The sequence below is a fragment of the Zalophus californianus genome, chromosome 8 (assembly GCF_009762305.2).
Source record: "Zalophus californianus isolate mZalCal1 chromosome 8, mZalCal1.pri.v2, whole genome shotgun sequence".
Taxonomy (NCBI): domain Eukaryota; kingdom Metazoa; phylum Chordata; class Mammalia; order Carnivora; family Otariidae; genus Zalophus; species Zalophus californianus.
This window is the reverse complement of record NC_045602.1, coordinates 100,958,843-100,979,269: the sequence shown is the minus strand read 5'-3', so window position 1 is coordinate 100,979,269 and position 20,427 is coordinate 100,958,843. Positions and strand designations below refer to the sequence as shown.

The 20,427-nt window shown below is 39.2% G+C and overlaps 2 protein-coding genes across 11 annotated transcripts in view; one reads left to right on the top strand and one right to left on the bottom strand.

The window, feature by feature from the left end:
- The window catches only part of TASP1 (taspase 1), a 295,328-nt gene that overhangs the window by 233,512 nt on the left and 41,389 nt on the right, over positions 1-20,427 (bottom strand). For all 10 annotated transcript variants that reach the window (XR_003524673.2, XM_027622321.2, XM_027622326.2 and 7 more), the window contains one exon: positions 4,841-4,925. Coding sequence is in view for 9 of the 10 variants with exons in the window: in XM_027622321.2 (XP_027478122.1) it covers positions 4,841-4,925 (85 nt within the window). In the remaining variant the exon portion in view is untranslated. The remainder of the gene's footprint in view (positions 1-4,840; positions 4,926-20,427) is intronic.
- Positions 11,781-13,791, top strand: LOC113937664 (beta-ureidopropionase-like). Its single transcript, XM_035728893.1, is given in 2 exon segments — positions 11,781-11,887; positions 11,889-13,791. Coding segments are annotated over 2 exon segments (1,149 nt in total). The 3' UTR covers positions 12,931-13,791.

Sequence of the window (20,427 nt, the reverse complement as noted above, 5' to 3'; positions counted from 1 at the left end):
AGAACAAATATTATGAAGATGTCAATTTTCCCTAGAGCAATCTACACATTCAAGCAATCCCTATCAAAATACCATCCACTCTTTTCAAAGAAATGGAACAAATAATCCTAAAATTTGTAAGGAACCAGAAAAGACCCCGAATAGCCAGAGGAATGTTGAAAAAGAAAAGCAAAGCTGGCGGCATCACAATTCCAGACTTCAAGCTCTATTACAAAGCTGTCATCATCAAGACAGTATGGTACTGGCACAAACACAGACACACAGATCAATGGAACAGAATAGAGAGCCCAGAAATGGACCCTCAACTCTATGGTCAAGTCATCTTCGACAAAGCAGGAAAGAATGTCCAATGGAAAAAAGACAGTCTCCTCAACAAATGGTGTTGGGAAAATTGGACGGCCACATGCAGAAGAATGAAACTGCACAATTTCCTTACACCACACACAAAAATAGACTCAAAAGGGTTCAAAGACTTAAATGTGAGACAGGAGTCCATCAAAATCCTAAAGGAGAACACAGGCAGCAACCTCTTCGACCTCAGCCGCAGCAACTTCTTCCTAGAAACATCGCCAAAGGCAAGGGAAGCAAGGCAAAAAGGAACTACTGGGACTTCATCAAGATAAAAAGCTTTTGCACAGCAAAGAAAACAGTCAACAAAACCAAAAGACAACCGACAGAATGGGAGAAGATACTTGCAAATGACCTATCAGATAAAGGGCTAGTATCCAAAATCTATAAAGAACTAATTAAACTCAACACCCAAAGAACAAATGATCCAATCAAGAAATGGACAGAAGACATGAGCAGACATTTTTCCAAAGAAGACATCCAAATGGCCAACAGACACATGAAAAAGTACTCAATATCACTCGGCACCTCACACCAGTCAGAATGGCTACAATTAACAAGTCAGGAAACGACAGATGTTGGCGGGGATGCAGAGAAAAGGGAAACACTCCTACACTGTTGGTGGGAGTGCAAGGTGGTGCAGACCCTCTGGAAAACAGTATGGACATTCCTCAAAAAGTCGAAAATAGAGCTACCGTACGACCCAGCAACTGCAATACTGGGTATTTACCCCAAAGATACAAATGTAGGGATCCGAAGGGGTACACCCCAATGTTTATAGCAGCAATATTCACAATAGTCAAAGTGTGGAAAGAGCCAAGATGTCCATCGACAGACGAATGGATAAAGAAGATGTAATATATATATAGAATGGAATATTATGCAGCCATCAAAAGGAATGAGATCTTGTCATTTGCAACGACATGGATGGAACTGGAGGGTATTATGCTGCACGAAATAAGTCAATCAAAGAAACACATGTATCATATGACCTCACTGATATGAGGAATTCTTAATCTCAGGAAACAAACTGAGGGTTGCTGGAGTGGTGGGGGGGTGGAAGAGATGGGGTGGCTGGGTGATAGACACTGGAGAGGGTATGTGCTATGGTGAGTGCTGTGAATTTTGTAAGACTGTTGAATCCCAGACCTGTACCTCCGAAACAAATAACATTCTATGTTAAAAAAAAAAAAAAAAAAAAGGAAGACGATAGCAGGAAGGGAAGAACGAAGAGGGGGATATCGGAGGGGGAGAAGAATCATGAGAGACTATGGACTCTGAGAAACAAACTGAGGGTTCTAGAGGGGAGGGGGGTAGGGGGATGGGTTAGCCTGGTGATGGGTAGTAAAGAGGGCACGTACTGCATGGAGCACTGGGTATTATCCTCAAACAATGAATCATGGAATACTACATCGAAAACTAATGATGTAATATATGGTGAATAACATAATAATAAAAAAAAAAGAAAACTACAGACCAATATATCTCATAATATATGACATACAAAAATTCTTCACAAAATCTTAGGAAATTGGATCTGACAATATATCAAAAGGATAATACGTTATGACCAAGTGGAATTTATCCCAGGAATGCAAGCGTTGCTTTAACAGTTGAAAATCAACTAATCACTAATTGACTAAATAAGAAAAATTATAAGATCATCTTAATAGATGCAGAAAAGAATTTGAGAAAGAACACTCATTCCTATTAAAAACTCCTAGAACACTAAGAAGGGCACTTTCTCAGTATAATAAAGAGTATCTATGATAAACCTACAGCAATCATCACACTTAAGGGTAAAAGACCAAATGCTTCCACCCTAAGATCACAAACAAGGCACGAATGCCCACTCTCACATTTTTTTTTCCACTCTCACATTTCTATTCCACATGGCATTGAAGATCCTAGCCACTGTAATAAAGAAAAGGAAATTAATTAAAGGAACCCAGATTAGAGAGGAAGAAATAAAACAATCTTTATTTTCAGAACACATTACTGTCTATGTAGAAAATCTTATCAAATCTATAAAAATGATACTATAAAACAAAAGAATTTAGCAAATTCCCAAGAAAGAATTTCAATGTAATAAAATCAATATTTCTATATTGGCAAGGAACAATTGGAAATTAACACATATTATATATGTAATTTATCATACTACCAAAAAGAATGAAATACGTGGGGCACCTGGGTGGCACAGTCGGTTAAGCGGTTGACTCTTGGTTTTGGCTCAGGTTGTGATCTCAGGGTCCTGAGATCAAACCCCACATCAGGCTCCAAGCTCAGCAGGGAGTCAGCTTCTCCCTCTCCCTGTTCCTGTGGCCCTCTCTCCCTCCCTCACATGTGCTCTCTGTCTCTCTCACTCAAATAAATAAAATCTTTTTTAAAAGAAGAATGAAATAAGTATAAATTTGATAAAAGCTGTGTAAGACCTGTACACTGAAAACTATAAAACACTGGTCAGAGAGGTTAAATGAGACTTTAATAAATGGATATGATGCAATCTTAATCAAAATTCTAGCAGGCTATTTCTAGAAATAAGCTAATTCTAAAATTCATATGGAAATGCAAAATGCCTAAAATGGTCAAAACAATTCTGAAAACAAAGAATAAAGCTGAAGGACTATGTACATGAGAAGATGAGACAGCTAGTTGCAGACAAGTGTAGCATCACAATATGCTATCATTTTAATGGAGAGATGGCCATCACTTTTTCCCATATATTTTATCTTTGTAAAATACAAAAATATTGCACATGTCCCCTTTGAAAACTGCTTCATCTTGTTCCCTCCTTCCTTCTTCACAGAGGTTAACCACAGTGAGTTTGATAACCTTCTTTCCAGGCCTTCTTTGTACATCTATGTACATATATACTATATACAGCATTAAAAAACTAGAGTACTGTCTATGTTGTAATACTGTGAAGGAATATATGGGAATAAGAGAAGCTTAAAATCAAGACAACTGCTACCTAGGAGCAGGGGCAGAGACAGAGTCAGGGTAAGGGTGTGGGACAACGGGGAGGATAAGGATGCCATTAGAAAGGGTTCAGTCCAGGGGCGCCTGGGTGGCTCAGTCAGTTAAGCATCTGCTTTTGGCTCAGGTCATGATCCCAGGGTCCTTCTCCCTCTCCTCCCCACTCATGCTGTCACTATTTCTGTCTCTCTCTCAAATAAATAAATAAAATCTTAAAAAAAAAAAGGTTTCAAATTCTTTACCACTTTTCCTACTTTTCCTAAACTTTCAGAGTTATAAAAGTAAACTTACTGATATCAACCAAACATGTATTATAAACAATCTCAAAATTTCCCATTTGCTTCTCCTTATCCTTCCTTATTGAAGACACAAACATTAAAACTGTAGTTCTCCAAAAATTTTTAAAATTGACCTTTCTAGTATCACAATTAAACACCTGACAAGTATATGATTAAAATGATTACTTGAGTATATTTGGGTAAGAGGTTTCAAGACTTTTCAAAACTATACTAATTTATTTTCTACGACTTCAAATTACAACAGTCAAAGTGATATAGTACTGTTGTCACAACTTTCAACACAGAACATTAACATAAACTTCACAGCTGGGCATGCTGAACATAAACTGAAGTGTAGTGGCACTGAAGCATATTTGTTATTATTATCAGGCATGCTAATGGAATAATGATTATGTTTTGTAAATATAGAGCAATTCACAAAATTATTTAAGGGTAAAAAATATCATATCAAGGATTTCCTTTAAAATACTATAGGAAAGGGGTGCCTGGCTGGCTCAGTCGGAGGAGCATGGGAATCTTGATCTCCGGGTCATGAGTTCGAGTCCCAAGTTGGTTGTGGAGATTGCTTAAAATCAATAAATGAATAAAATAAACTCTAAAAAAATTTTTTTAATTAAAAAAATACTATAGGAAAAAGACTGAGTATAGATTAAGGGCAAAAACATGTTAGTTACTGGAGCCGGATGACAGGTTCCTGAGGGCTCTTTACAATGTTCTCTCTACATTTACAAATACTTGAAAAGTTCAGAGATTTTTTTAATGACAATTGTATGTTAATGATGGAGAAAAATGTAATCTTACTAACCTTAACATCACAATGTGATTCTCCAGAAGAGAAAAATAAGGTACTTTTATTCTAGGATCATCTCAAAATTAAAATTAGTTTGGACTCTGGACTTTTAAAGTTTCATAATAAAAGACCCCAACTGTGCACTTAGGAACAGCAAAAACATCTCTGTAATCAACTACAAAACCAAAAATTAACTCTGATCTCTTTTCTGCTTTAATCTGTAATATTCTATTGCATCTGAAGCGCTATCAAGTGTACAAAATGTTCCAAGATTATAGAACAAAGTGTGTCTTCCTCTCAAAGGCAAGCTACTGCTGGTGTGTAACCAACAACATCAGCCTTCTGTGGATAAAAATAGCCTTCAAACACCACATGCACCAAAGACCAAAGACCCAGGGAAAGTCAGGCAGAACAAAGCAGTTACCAGGGAGGAATTCGGCCAGCCGAGAGCTTGCCCTTCTGCCCCTCACACAAGAGTCTGTTTGCAACGGAGACTGGATTCTTGATTCCTGTAAAATAAAATTGGCAGAAAATGAAGTCAGAAAAATATCTTCAAATTTCCCACTCACTTTTATAGCTATTTCAATAAAACAACTTTTAAATATCTTAGAAAATTCTTCTTTTATATATACTAATAAAAACCCTTATCATATACAGATAAAATCAACAAATAAATGAATACCCAGTAGATAAAGGAATATAAAACATACATTCTCATGTTTTATCATGTGCTACAGCAGCAAAGACTGAATTTGAAATAATAGATATTAAATTAGGTCCCTTGTTAATAGATTTCAGAATAGAACAGAAAAAATAAACTGAAAATGTGGCATCCACTACCAAAAACTGAATTTCTTCCAAAGAATAAACATGATTACAAACAGCTTCAAATATACCTTGCAGGGGAGTGGAATTAATGGCCAAAAATTTTAAATCTCACCTACATGAGACAGAATAAAGAGAATATCCTACAAATTGGGTAAGAGTGGGGAGAAGAAGCCAAGTATGAACAAGATTTTAACCTAAAATATGGTTCAGATTGTTTACAGGAGGGAATAAAGAATGTGAAGAAAAGTGAGAAGAGGATGCTTACCTAGGAGGAATGATAGGACAGTAAGTATGAGTGTGAAAAACACTGTAATGATGATAATGACAACAAACATGACAATGTGATGATGACTGAAGACAGTGACAGTAACTCAGGATCTAATATATGCCAACCCGAGTACCAACCCTTAAATATATCAGATTAATTCACTGATTTCTCAACTCTATCATATAGGTACACTAATGAACCCTGATTACTGAGGAAATATTTGCACAAAGGGTTAAGTCACCTGCCCAAGACCATAGTGCTGAGATTTCAAGAGAAGCAGCTAACGCCAGGGACAAGCTCTGCAGTTTGGTCAGCCTAGGAAAGTAAACCCAAAAGAAGGTTGTGTAAAGTGAACAGTAACTATGCTTAGTGAACTGTGAGAGCCTGGAAGCTCATAATTGAGCTCCTTGGTGCAAAACTGCAGAAATACAGCTTATCATTGGTCAAGAAAGGCTTGACTTGCCCTCAGCTCAGTTTCCCAATTTTCAGGTCAGAACAGTAACTTCCAGTGTGTTTTTCAGCATTCAAGGATTTTTCTATTTAATTCCGTAAAAACCCCCAAAGATCCAAGTCATTTTCTTAAAAAATTTAATTGGAGCAAGATGGCGGAGGAGTAAGAGACCTAAATTTTCTCTGGCCACAGGAATTCAGCTAGATAGTTATCAAACCATTCAGAACACCTACAAACTCAACAGGAGATCAAAGAAAAGAATAGCAGCAATTTGATGAACAGAAAAGCGACCACTTTCTGGAAGGCAGAATGTGTGGAGAAGTGAATCTGAGGCGATCTGTGGGAAGATAGATGGGGTGGGGGGAGCCTCTGTCAGCCAGCTACTGGCAAGTGATAGAGCAGCAGAGCACAAAACTGCAATTTTTAGAAGTCTGCTCCGCTGAGGGACATCGCTCCAGTGGCTAAGCAGGACTTGGAACCCACGCTGGGACTGTGTGGTCTCAGGACCCTCGGGGTCACAGAAAGAGCAGGGGTGCCTGAGTACAGCAGAGGTCCCAGATATCGAGCAGGGAAGCCAGGTGCAGAGACGGAGCCAAGGAGTGGGCTCTCAGCTGGAGTTGTGATAAACCGTGATTGTGGCCCAGTCAGGCCACTACTCTTCCAGCAGGGACCCAACAAGTGGAAGATCCGGGAAGACTCCCATTCCTGCCCCGGGAGGAGTGGCACCAGAGCACACCACAGGAATCTGCCAGGTTTGGAGACTCCAAACTGAGTGTGCCAGAGATAGAAACGCTAGGTCACAGGCTGGGTGAGCACGGAGTGCGGCAAGAGACCAGGGAGACAGTGACTGACTGCTTTTCTCTGAGGGCACACGGAGGAGTGGGGCACTGAGCTCTCGGCTCCTCTGGGGCCAGAGAATGGGAGGCCATATTCACTCTCATCCTCCAAAGCTGTATGGAAAGCTTTCAGAGAACAAAAGCTACCAAGAACAAACCCGAGCAGATTACTTAGCCTGGCCCCTGGCAAGGGCTGGGCAATTCTGCATCAGGCAAAGACATTTGAGAACCACAGCAACAGGCCCCTCCCCAGAAGATCAGCAAGAACATCCAGCCAAGAAGAAGTTTCCCAATCAATGAGAAAAGCAAAATCCCAGTGCTAGGGGAATGCAGCACAGAGAACTCATGGCATTTTTACCATGATTCTTCAGACGTTCGAAGTTAATACTTTAGGGGAAGAGAAAGATGGTGGAGGAGTAGGAGAACTAAATTTTGTCTGGTCCCAGGAATTTAGCTAGATAGGGATCAAACCATTCTGAACACCTACGAACTCAACAGGAAATCAAAGAAAAAAAGAGTAACTATCTGAACAGAAAAGCAGTCACTTTGTGGAAGGTCTCTTCTGATTTGTTTAGTGTATATTTTTCTGGGGTCATTGTTACCTGTTAGCATTTTGTTCTCGTGTTCATCTATTCTCCTCTGGACAAAATGACAAGACGGAAAACATCACCTCAAAAAAAGGAACAAGAGGAAGTACCAACTGCCAAGGATCTAATCAATACAGACATTAGTAAGATGTCGGAACTAGAGTTCAGAATGACGATTTTAAAGATACTAGCTGGGCTTGAAAGAAAGCATGGAAGATAGAGAAACCCTTTCTGCAGAAGTATAAGAACTAAAATCTAACAAAGTTGAAATCAAAAAGGCTATTAATGAGGTGCAATCAAAAATGGAGGCTCTAACTGCTAAGAAAAATGAGGCAGAAGAGAGAATTAGTGATATAGAAGACCAAATGATGAAAAATAAGGAACCTAAGAAAAAAAGAGAAACAACTACTGGATCATGAGGGCAGAATTCAAGAGATAAGTGACACCAAAAGATGAAACAATATTAGAATAATTGGGATCCCAGAAGAAGAGGGGCAGAGGGTATATTGGAGTAAACTATAGCACAGAACTTCCCCAATTTGGGGAAGGAAACAGGCATCAAAATCCAAGAGGCACAGAGAACCCCCCCAAAATCAATAAAAATAGGTCAACACCCCGACATCTAATAGTAAAACTTACAAGTCTCAGAGACAAAGAGTTGAAAGCAGCTCGGGAGAAGAGATATGTAACCTATAATGGTAGAAACATTAGATTGGCAACAGACCTATCCACAGAGACCTGGCAGGCCAGAAAGGACTGGCATGATATATTCAAGAGCACTAAATGAGAAAAATATGCAGCCAAAAATACTATATCCAGCTAGGCTGTCATTGAAAATAGATGGAGAGATAAAAAGCTTCCAGGACAAACAAAAAGTAAAGGAATTTACAAACACAAAGCAGCCCTACAAGAAAATTGAAAGGGGTCCTCTAAGCAAAGAGAGAGCCTAAAAGCAGCATAGATCAGAAAGGAACACAGACAATATACAGTAACAGTCACCTTACAGGCAATACGATGACACTAAATTCATATCTTTCAATAGTTACCCTGAATGTAAATGGGCTAAATGCCTCCAATTAAAAGACATAGGGTATCAGGGGCTCCTGGGTGGCTCAGATGGTTAAACGTCTGCCTTTGGCTCAGGTCATGATCTTAGGGTCCTGGGATCAAGCCCCACATCGGGCTCCTGGCTCAGCAGGGAGCCTGCTTCTCTCTCTCTCTCTGCCTCTGCCTCTCCCCCTGCTTGGTCTCTCTCTGTATCCTCTCTCTCAAATGAATAAATAAAATCTTAAAAATAAATAAATGAATAAAGACACAGGGTATCAGATTGAATTAAAAAACAAGACCCATCGATATGCTGTCTGCAAGAGACTCATTTTAGACACAAAGAGACCTCCAGATTTAAAATGAGAGGGTGGAAAATGATTTACCATGCTAATGAACATCAAAAGAAAGCTGGGGTGGCAATCCTTATATCAGACAAATTAGATTTTAAACCAAAGAATATAAAAAGAAATGTGGAAGGACACTACATCATATTTAAAGGGTCTATCCAACAAGAAGATCTAACAACTGTAAATATCTATGCCCCTAACATGGGAACAGCCAATTATTTGAGCCAATTAGTACAAAATCAAAGAAACACATTGACAAGAATACAATAACAGTAGGGGACTTTTACATCCCCTCACTGAAATGGACAGATCATCTAAGCAAAAGATCAACAAGGAAATAAAGGCTTTAAATGACACACTGGACCAGAGAAGACTTCAAAGATATATTCACAACATTCCATCCCAAAGCAACAGAATACACATTCTTCTCTACTGCAAATGGAACATTCTCCAGAATAGATCACATCCTGGGTCACAAATAAGGTCTAAACTGGTACCAAAAGACTGGGATCATTCCATGCATATTTTCAGACCACAATGCTTTGAAACTAGAACTCAATCACAAGAGGAAAGTCGGAAAGAACTCAAACACATGGAGGTTAAAGAGCGTCCTACTAAAGAATGAATGGGTCAACCAGGAAATTAAAGAAGAATTTAAAAAATTCACGGAAACAAATGAAAATGAAAACACAACTGTTCAAAATCTTTGGAATGCAGCAAAGGCGGTCCTAAGAGGAAAGTATATAGCAAGACAAGCCTTTCTCAAGAAACAAGAAAGGTCTCAAATACACAACTTAACCCTACACCTAAAGGAGCTGGAGAAAGAACAGCAAATAAAGCCTAAACCCACCAAGAGAAGAGAAATAATAAAGATCAGAGCATAAATCAATGAAATAGAAACCAAAACAGTAGAACAGATCAACAAAACTAGGAGTTGGTTCTTTGAAAGAATTAATAAGACTGATAAACCCATGGCCAGATTTATCAAAAAGAAAAGAGAAATGACCCAAATAAATAAAATCATGAATGAAAGAGGAGAGACCACAACCAACAAAAAAGAAATACAAACAACTATAAGAACATATTATGAGCAACTATATGCCAGCAAATTAGATATCTGGAAGAAATGGATGCACTCCTAGAGCTGTATAAACTACGAAAACTGAACCATGAAAAAATAGAAAAGCTGAACAAACCCATAACCACTAAGGAAATTGAAGCAGTCATCAAAAATCTCCCAACAAACAAGAGCCCAGGGCCAGATGGCTTCCCAGGGGAATTCTACCAAACATTTAAAGAAGAATTAATACCTATTCTTCTAAAGCTGTTTTGAAGAATAGAAATGGAAGGAAAATTTCCAAACTCGTTTTATGAGGCCAGCATTACCTTGATCCCAAAACCAGACAAAGACCCCATCAAAAAGGAGAATTACAGACCAATATCCCTGATGAACATGGATGCAAAAATTCTCACCAAAATACTAGCCAGTAGGATCCAACAGTACATTAAAAGGATTATTCACCACAACCAAGTGGGATTTATTCCTGGGCTGCAAGGTTGGTTCAACATCTACAAATCAATGTGATACAATACATTAATAAAAGAAAGAACAAGAACCATATGATCCTCTCCAAAGATGCAGAAAAAGCACCTGACAAAGTACAGCATCCTTTCTTGATTAAAACTCTTCACAGTGCAGGGATAGAGGGTACATACCTCAATATCATAAAAGTCATCTATGAAAAACCCACAGCTAATATCATTCTCAATGGGGAAAAGCTGAGAGCTTTCCCCCTAAGGTCAGGAACACGGCAGGGATGTCCACTATCACCACTGCTATTCAACACAGTATTAGAAGTCCTAGCCACAGCAATCAGACAACAAAAAGAAATAAAAGGCAACCAAATCGGCAAAGAAGAAGTCAAGCTCTCACTTTTTGCAGATGATATGATACTTTATGTGGAAAACCCAAAAGACTCCACCCCAAAACTGCTAGAACTCATAGAGGAATTCAGTAAAGTGGCAGGATATAAAATCAATGCACAGAAATCAGTGGCATTTCTATATACCAACAAGACAGAAGAAAGAAAAATTAAGGAGTCGATCCCATTTACAATTGCACCCAAAACCATAAGATACCTAGGAATAAATCTAACCAAAGAGGCAAAGAATTTGTACTCAGAAAACTATAAAATACTCATGAAAGAAATTGAGGAAGAGGGCGCCTGGGTGGCTCAGTTGGTTAAGCGACTGCCTTCGACTCAGGTCATGATCCCGGGCTCCTGGGATCGAATCCCGCATCGGGCTCCCTGCTCAGCAGGGAGTCTGCCTCTCCCTCTGACCCTACCCCCTCTCATGCTCTATCTCATTCTCTCTCTCAATTAAATAAATAAAATCTTAAAAAAAAAAAAAAGAAATTGAGGAAGACACAAAGAAATGGAGAAAAACGTTCCATGCTCATGGATTGGAAGAACAAATATTGTGAAAATGTCAATATTACCTACAGCAATCTACACATTTAAAGCAATGAACTTTCTTCAACGAAATGGAGTAATCCTAAAATTTATGGAAGCAGAAAAGACCCCGAATAGCCAGAGGAATGTTGAAAAAGAAAAGCAAAGCTGGTGGCATCACAATTCCAGACTTCAAGCTCTATTACAAAGCTGTCATCATCAAGACAGTATGGTACTGGCACAAAAACAGACACATAGATCAATGGAACAGAATAGAGAGCCCAGAAATGGACCCTCAACTCTATGGTCAAGTCATCTTTGACAAAGCAGGAAAGAATGTCCAATGGAAAAAAGACAGTCTCTTCAACAAATGGTGTTGGGAAAATTGCACAGCCACATGCAGAAGAATGAAACTGCACCATTTCCTTACACCACACACAAAAATAGACTCCAAATGGTTGAAAGACTTAAATGTGAGACAGGAGTCCATCAAAATCCTAAAGGAGGCTGGACATCAGCCCCTCCTCCGCGCTTGCAGACTCCGGCCATGGCGGGGCCTGAATGGGAGTCGCTGGAGCAATGTTTGGAGAAGCATCTGCCACCCGCAGACTTGAGGGAGGTGAAACGCATTCTCTATGGCAAGGAAACCAGGAAGCTTGCCCAGCAGGGCTTTTGAAGCCGCCTCCGAAGGGGACTTTGAGCTGCAGGGGTATGCCTTTGAGGCCACAGAGGAGCAGCTGAGACCTCCTCGGACCGTGCGTGTGGGACTTGTTCAGAACAGAATTCCCCTGCCTGCAGATGCCCCTGTGGCAAAACAGGTCACTGCCCTTCACAGACGCATAGAATCCATTGTAGAGGTGGCCGCTGTGTGCGGAGTGAACATCATCTGTTTCCAGGAAGCATGGACTATGCCCTTTGCCTTCTGTACAAGAGAGAAGCTTCCTTGGACGGAATTTGCTGAGTCAGCAGAGGACGGACCCACCAGCAGATTCTGTCAGAAGCTGGCAAAGAAGCACAACATGGTGGTGGTATCTCCTATCCTGGAATGAGACAGAGAGCACGGGGACATTCTGTGGAACACAGCCGTGGTGATCTCCAATTCCGGAGCAGTCCTGGGAAAGACCAGGAAAAACCACATCCCCAGAGTGGGCGACTTCAACGAGTCAACTTACTACATGGAAGGAAACCTCGGACACCCCGTGTTCCAGACTCAGTTCGGGAGGATTGCGGTGAACATCTGCTATGGGCGGCACCACCCTCTCAACTGGCTCATGTACAGCATCAATGGGGCTGAGATCATCTTCAACCCCTCAGCCACCATTGGAGCACTCAGTGAGTCCCTGTGGCCAGTTGAGGCCAGAAATGCAGCCATTGCAAATCACTGCTTCACCTGTGCCATCAACCGAGTGGGCAAGGAGTACTTCCCGAACGAGTTTACCTCTGGAGATGGGAAGAAAGCTCACCAGGACTTTGGCTACTTTTACGGCTCAAGCTACGTGGCAGCCCCGGATAGCAGCCGCACCCCCGGGCTCTCCCGCACCCAGGACGGGCTGCTGGTTGCTGAGCTCGACCTGAACCTCTGCCGGCAGGTGAATGACATCTGGAACTTCAAGATGACCGGCAGATATGAGATGTACGCTCAGGAGCTCACCGAAGCCGTCAAACCCAACTACAGCCCCAATGTCGTGAAAGAGTAGCTGGATTTTAGCCCCTGCCCGCCAAGGAGGGCACCTCTGCCCCTGGCAGATCAGCAAGTACAGCAGGCTTTACATGCCCAAGTTCTCCCTGATGATGTCCTGATAACACTGTTGGTTTAAAAATGTTCCAAGCTGGGAGGGTAGATTGAAGAGTAACTGCAGTGGGTATGAGGTTTCCTTCCTGGCTGACGAAATGTTTTGGGCCTACACAGAAGTGATGGTTACACAACACTGTGAAAGTACCCATGTGAAATGCCACTGAATTGCATGCTTTAAAATGGCTAAGTCCATATCATGTGAATTTTACCGCCATTTAAAAAAAAAATCTCAGGCACTGATGGTGCAGGTGGATTTGCAGTTAGACACACAGGATGCCCTAGTCCTGAGGTTCGTCTCTTCCTCTCTTTAGACCGTCGGCAACCTGAGGGTAGGGGAGGGAGCGTCTGTGCAAGTAGGGGAAGCTGAGGCTGATCCAGTCATTAAGCTACTGAGTGGCTGTGGGCAGGGGAGACAGTCACTGGATGTGTCAACATGGCTGCTGTCCCCACATATTCAATCAGACGCTAATCTGGGTGTTGCTATGAAGGTATTTTGTAGATGTGATTAAAGTCCATAACCAGTCAACTAAGCAAGTGAGATTATTCTAGATAATCCAGGTAGGCCTGATTCAGTCAGTCAAAAGGCCCCCAGGAGGAGAGCTGAGGCTTCCCCGATGAAGAAGAAATTCTGCCTGTGGATAGCAACTTCCCCCACCCCTATGTGCCTGAGAGATCCCATTTGTTTTTCCTGACCACCTGCCCTACAGATTTCAGACTTGTCTCTCCAGCCCCCACAATCACTTAAATCAATGCCTTGCAATAAATCTCTTAATATAAAAAAAAAAAAAAAAATCCTAAAGGAGAACACAGGCAGCAACCTCTTCGACCTCAGCCGCAGCAACTTCCTCCTAGATTCATTGCCAAAGGCAAGGGAAGCAAGGGCAAAAAGGAACCACTGGGACTTCATCAAGATAAAAAGCTTTTGCACAGCAAAGGAAACAGTCAACAAAACCAAAGACAACCGACAGAATGGGAGAAGATACCTGCAAATGACCTATCAGATGAAGGGCTAGTATCCAAAATCTATAAAGAACTTATCAAACTCAACACCCAAAGAACAAATAATCCAATCAAGAAATGGGCAGAAGACATGAACAGGCATTTCTGCAAAGAAGATGTCCAAATGGCCAAAAGACACATGAAAAAGTGCTCAGTATCGCTCAGCATCAGGGAAATCCAAATCAAAACCTCAATGAGCTACCACTTCACACCACTCAGAATGGCTAAAATTAACAAGTCAGGAAACGACAGATGTTGGTGAGGATGCGGAGAAAGGGGAACCCCCCTACATTGTTGGTGAGAATGCAAGCTGGTGCAGCCACTCTGGAAAACATCATGGAGGTTCCTCAAAAAGTTGAAAATAGAGCTACCGTATGACCCAGCAATTGCACTACTGGGTATTTACCCCAAAGATACAAATGTAGTGATCTGAAGGGGTACATGCACCACAATGTTTATAGCAGCAATGTCCACAATAGCCAAACTATGGAAAGAGCAAAGATGTCATCAACAGATGAACGGATAAAGAAGATGTGGTATATATATACAATGGTATATTATGCAGTCACCAAAAATATGAAATCTTGCCATTTGCAATGACGTGGATGGAACTAGAGGGTATTATGCTAAGCAAAATAAGTCAATCAGAGAAAGACAACTATCGTATGGTATCACTCAAATGAGGAATTTGAGAAACAAGACAGAGAATCATAGGGGAAGGGAGGGAAAAATGAAACAAAACTAGAGAGGGAGACAAACCATAAGAGACTATTAATCTCAGGAAACAAACTGAGAGTTGCTGGAGTAGAGGGGGGTGGGAGGGATGGGGTGGCTGGGTGATGGACATTGGGGAGGGTATGTGCTATGGTGAGTGCTGTGAATTGTGTAAGACTGATGGATCACAGACCTATATCCCTGAAACAAATAATACATTATATATTAATAAAAAAAATTTTTTTAAAAAGCAGCTAATGCCAGAGACCACACCCTTAACCACTAACCAATGGATACCTCTCAGGATACCATCAGTACCAAAAACACACAAAAAAAACAGCAGTGGGAATGAAAAAGATCATTAAAACTCAAATTAAGGTCACCATACTTTTTTTTAAGTATTTATTTATTTATTTGAGAGACAGAGAATGAGCAGGGAGAAGGACAGAAGGAGAAGTAGATTCCTGGCTCATCAGGGAGTGGTATGTGGGGCTCCATCCCAGGACCCTTTGATCACGACCCGAGACAAAGGCAGCTGCCCAACTGACTGAGCTACTCAGGTACCCCAAAGGCCACCACATTGACTCAAAACAAAACTATTTGGCTAAACAACAAAACACGCCACCAAAAAAATGTATTAAATACCAAATAAAGGAAAAGCTCAGATCTCTATACTAGCTCTTAAAATATACCTCTGTATATAATGATGTAATATTTAAAGACTTTGATAATTGTCAATTAAGTTATAAATTCAAATCTGCAAATTCTCCATCAAACTTCAAAAGGATAACAAACTGACTCTTAAATTCATCAGGAAGAGAAAACTTTGGGAAAAAATGAAGAGGTATTCACCCTTCACGATACCATTTCTTATTAAAAGCTATTCTTAATTAAAACAGTGTGGTTTGAGTACAAACAGACAAATACATCAACGGAACAAAATAAAGCTAAAGTTCAGACAGACACAAAAGCATTTGAATATTTAATACATGACATAGACAGTATTTCAAACAAGTAGGAAAAGACTCACTCTATGTAAAAGGTGGAGAGAACACAGAGTGATGGGAGTCATACTGTTTTATAACTGTACCTATCTACTGCTTCTCTGCTACAAATTCTCCCTTCACTGCCTGATCTGTGAAAATGGATATGGGCCCTTTAAATACGTTTGCTTTGCCAGCTGGCACACTGGTAGCTTTGTCAGTAGAGGGCACTGGAGACACACTGTAGGAGGGACGGGTGGCTTCTTAGGCAGGCCTGGAGAGTGTCAGTTTTTCTTCACTATTTGGCCCACATGGTATTCCCCAGTGCTAAGTGCCTGCAGGGTGCAGCTTTCTCCAGCATTTGGCCACCACATGTTTTCTCCAGCTCCTGATTCAGGCTACAGCAGCCTAGCTGGCAGCCCCAGAAAGAATAGAACTGTGCCCAGCTCAATTCACAAACCTTCTCCACCTTAAAAGCACAAAGAGTAAAGTGTCCCATGGGGACAGGGCTGTCTGGTGAGTCAAAAACCCAATCTTTATCCTGTGCAACAGAGGTTCAATTCGCATAGTTTCCTCATCCCCATGTGCCCACCTATGGGCCTGAGCTCACCTGTGCCCCACAGGATTGTTCCTGGTCTTACAGTGACTGTGGCCTGGGTAACCCAGCAACTTCTCTGCTAGGCAGTGGGCTGCAACCACACCTTCTTCAATGAGGTCCAAATCTCCTTCCAAGTTTACCCTTACCTGGGTATTCTCCCTCTGCCCTAGAATATATTTTGAGTTCTGTTTCCATCTTTGTAGTTACTCTCCTATCACTGTTTAACAGTTCTTTATATTAAACTTCCCCTATTTAATCTACTATGTGATTCATTTCCTAGTTGGACCCAGACTGATACAGTAACCTTGGGCAAATTACTAAATCTCTTCTGTATTTCAGTTTCCTTATCTGTGAAATGGGGATAAAAGTAGTGTCCTCAAAAGGTAACTGTGAGAACTAAATGACTGAATATATATAAACTACTGGAGAACAATGCATGGTATGTAACAGTCACCCAATGAACAATAGTTATTATTATTGGGTTATTCAAGATTATGTAGGGACAATTTGTTGGTTATTTCAGGAAAAAAATGCATTAAAGAAGTAAATGAAAAATAAATTATAAGTGTATTAGAAGAAAATATAGGTGACTATACTTATAATTATGAGAGAAACCTTAGGAAATGCAAAATACAAAAGCCACAAAAGAACAGGAAGTTTGACAAAAATTTTAAATTCTAATATAATAAAGCACATTGTAAGTAAAGTTAAAAGGCAAGCCACAAGAGATATGGAACAGTCAGTTCACAGAGAAATGCTAATGGCCTTTAAACATATGAAATTTCATTACCAATAAAATTTCATAATGAAAGAAATTAAAATTAAAATTAAAACTAATTGATACACTATTTCTTACCTATCACAGAAACCAGAAAGGATAAAGACTGGGAACAAGTGAATAACCAAACTGACCAAACTGGCACATATAGAACATGCACCCAACAGCTACAAAATATACACTCTTTTAAAGTTCACATGGAATGCTTAACAAACATAGCATAAACTGGGCTATACAGCAAGTTTCAAAAAGCTTCAAGGGACTGGAATCGTATAGAGGATGTTCTCTGACCACAGTGAAATTAAACTAGAAGTCAAAAAAAAAAAAAAGCTAACTAAAAAGTCCTTAGGTAAATAAATTTGACAACTCCTATGAAAAAGACAAATTCCTTTACAAACACCCATGAGAGGAAAATATAATCTTATAATTGTTAAAGAAATTGAATCCATTTTTTTAAACTTCCCATAAAGAAAACTCCACTAATTTAGAATAACTAATGAATTCTCAGAAGAAATCATTCCAATCACGTGCAAATTCTTTCAAAGAGGAAAAATAATCCCCAATTCATTTTGTGAGGTCAGCCATAACATGATTCCAAAACCTGAAAATAATATTACAAGAAAGATAAATCAAGGCCAATCTATTACATGAACATAGATGTCAAAATCTTAAACATCAACAACTTAAATCCAGCAGAATATAAAAAGATAAAAATATGACTGAGAAGACTTTATGCCAAGAAGGGAACATTCAAAAATCAATCACAAATTTCATCATATTTAACAAAATAAAGGAGAAAAATCTTCATCTCAACAGACACAGAAAAGCATTTAATGATAATTTAATATACCCATTTATAATAAAAACTATCAGCAAACTAAGATTAGAAGGGAACTTCCTCAATCTGATAAAGTGTATCTATGACAGTCCAAAAGCTAGCAGAGGATATAGAATGGTGAAATATTTAATGCTCTCCTTCTAAGATCAGGAACAAAGCAAGGATGTACACTAACACCACTTATATTCAACATTGCACTGAATGTCATGGCCAAATGAAAAGTTTACAGATTGGAAAGGACAAAGCAAAGTTGCATGAGTCATAGGTAATATAATTGTGTATACAGAAATTCCATGGGAACCTATTTTTTCAAATGCTAGAATAAGTGATGGAATAACTTCACCAAGGCTAGTGAATTCAAGGCCAATATACAAAATTCAATTATATTTTTAAATTTACTAAACAATTAGATATTGACATTTTAAACATATATACTTTATAATAACATCAAAAAACTAAGTATCTAGAATAAATCTAATAAAAGATACACATGACATTTATACTGAAAACCATAAAACAATGCTGAGAAAAGAAAGAGTAATGTTTATGTAAATATACATATTCTATGTTTGTGGGCTGGAATATTCAATATTGTTAAGACATCAATTGTCCACAAATGATTCTATATATTCAATGCAATACCAACCAAAATCCCAGCAGGGTTTTATTATGGACATTGACAAGCTGACTCAAAAATTTTATGAAAATGGCCAAACACCTAGAATAGCGAATATAATCTTAAAGAAAAAAAAAAGGAAGTTAAAAATCTTATACTACCAGGCATCAAGAATATACATACATATCAGCAGATATAAAGAATATAAAGCTACAGTAATCAAGCAGTATGGCACTGGCAATAAATAGGACAATGGAATAGAATAGGGGATACAGAAACAAGCCATTGCACGTATAGTCAGTCACCTGATTTGCCAACACAGTTATGTGAGAAGAACACTGTCCTTTCTATTGACAATGGCAATGAACCATTTGGATATCCGTAAGAGAAAAAAAAGTAATGTCAGCTCCTATCTCACATACACTAAAATTAATCTGAGCTTGATAACAGAGCTAAATGTGAAGGGTAAAAAACAATAGAACTAAACAAAAACAAAAACAAAAAACCTATTAGGGATGCCTGGTGGGCTCAGTCAGGAGAGCATGTGACTCTTGATCTCCAGGTCATGAGTTCAAGCCCCACACTGGGTGTAAAGCTTACTTTAAAAAAAAAAAAAAAAAAAAACCCAGAACTATTAAAAGAAAACAATGGAAACAATCTTCATAACTTTGGGTAGACAAAGATTTCTTAAATAAAATATTTAAAAAATAACCATAAAATAAAAGGTTGGTAATTTAAACTACGTAAGAGTTAAAAACTTCAGTTCATCAGAAGACGGCATTAAAAGAGTGAAAAGGTGACCCACAGACTAGGAGGAGATATACATAATACAGCATCTGACAAGGGATCTATATCTAAAATATATAAAGTATTTGAACAAATCAATGAAAAAAGATAATCCAATAAAAAATATGCAGAAGAATTTTGAACATACACTGCACAACAAGAATATCTAAATGGCCAATAGGTATATCAAAAGGTTCTCAGTATCATTAGTCACCAGAGAAAATCAAATTAAAACAATAATGCCACTGCACACATACCAAAACGGATGAATTTCATTTTTTTTAAAGATTTTATTCATTTATAAGAGAGAGAGAGAGCACAAGCAGGGGGAGTGGCAGGCAGAGGGAAGGGAGAAGCAGGCTCCCCACCAAGCAGGGAGTCCAATGTGGGGCTCGATCCCAGGATCCTGGGATCATGATTTGAGCCAAAGGCAGACGCTTAACCAACTGAGCCACCCAGGCACCCCAAAATGGATGAATTTTAAAAAGAATAGCAATACCAAATGTTGGCCCTGATGTAGAGTAATTAAAATGCTCATACACTGCTGGTGGGAGTATAGATTGTTAACAACTACTTTTGAAAACTGTCCAGCAGTATCAACTAAAGCAAAGCACATTATGTACCTAAACTTATCATCTAGTATAATGTTGAACAGAAGTGATGAGAGTGAACACTGCTATATTTTCCCTGATCTTAAGGACAGGATCTTAATGATAAACCTATCATTCCAAATCTTAGGTTTATAACCAAGAGAATTAAGTACATATGTCTATCAAAGACATGTACAAGAATATTCATTGGAGCAGTCAAAAACTAGAAACTATTCAAATATCCTCTAAAGGAGAACAGATAATTTATTATATATTATATATTCATGCAATAAAATACTACTAAGTAATAAAAAGAAAAAATTACTGTGACACAAAACATGGGTCAATCTCACAGGCATATTATTAAGCAAAAAAAAAAAAAAAAAACAACCAGACACAGAGGTGTATGATTCCACTCATATAAATTTCAGGAATAAGCAAATTAATCTATGGTACTTAAAGTCAAAATTAAGGGAGAACAGGAGGAGGAGGGAAGG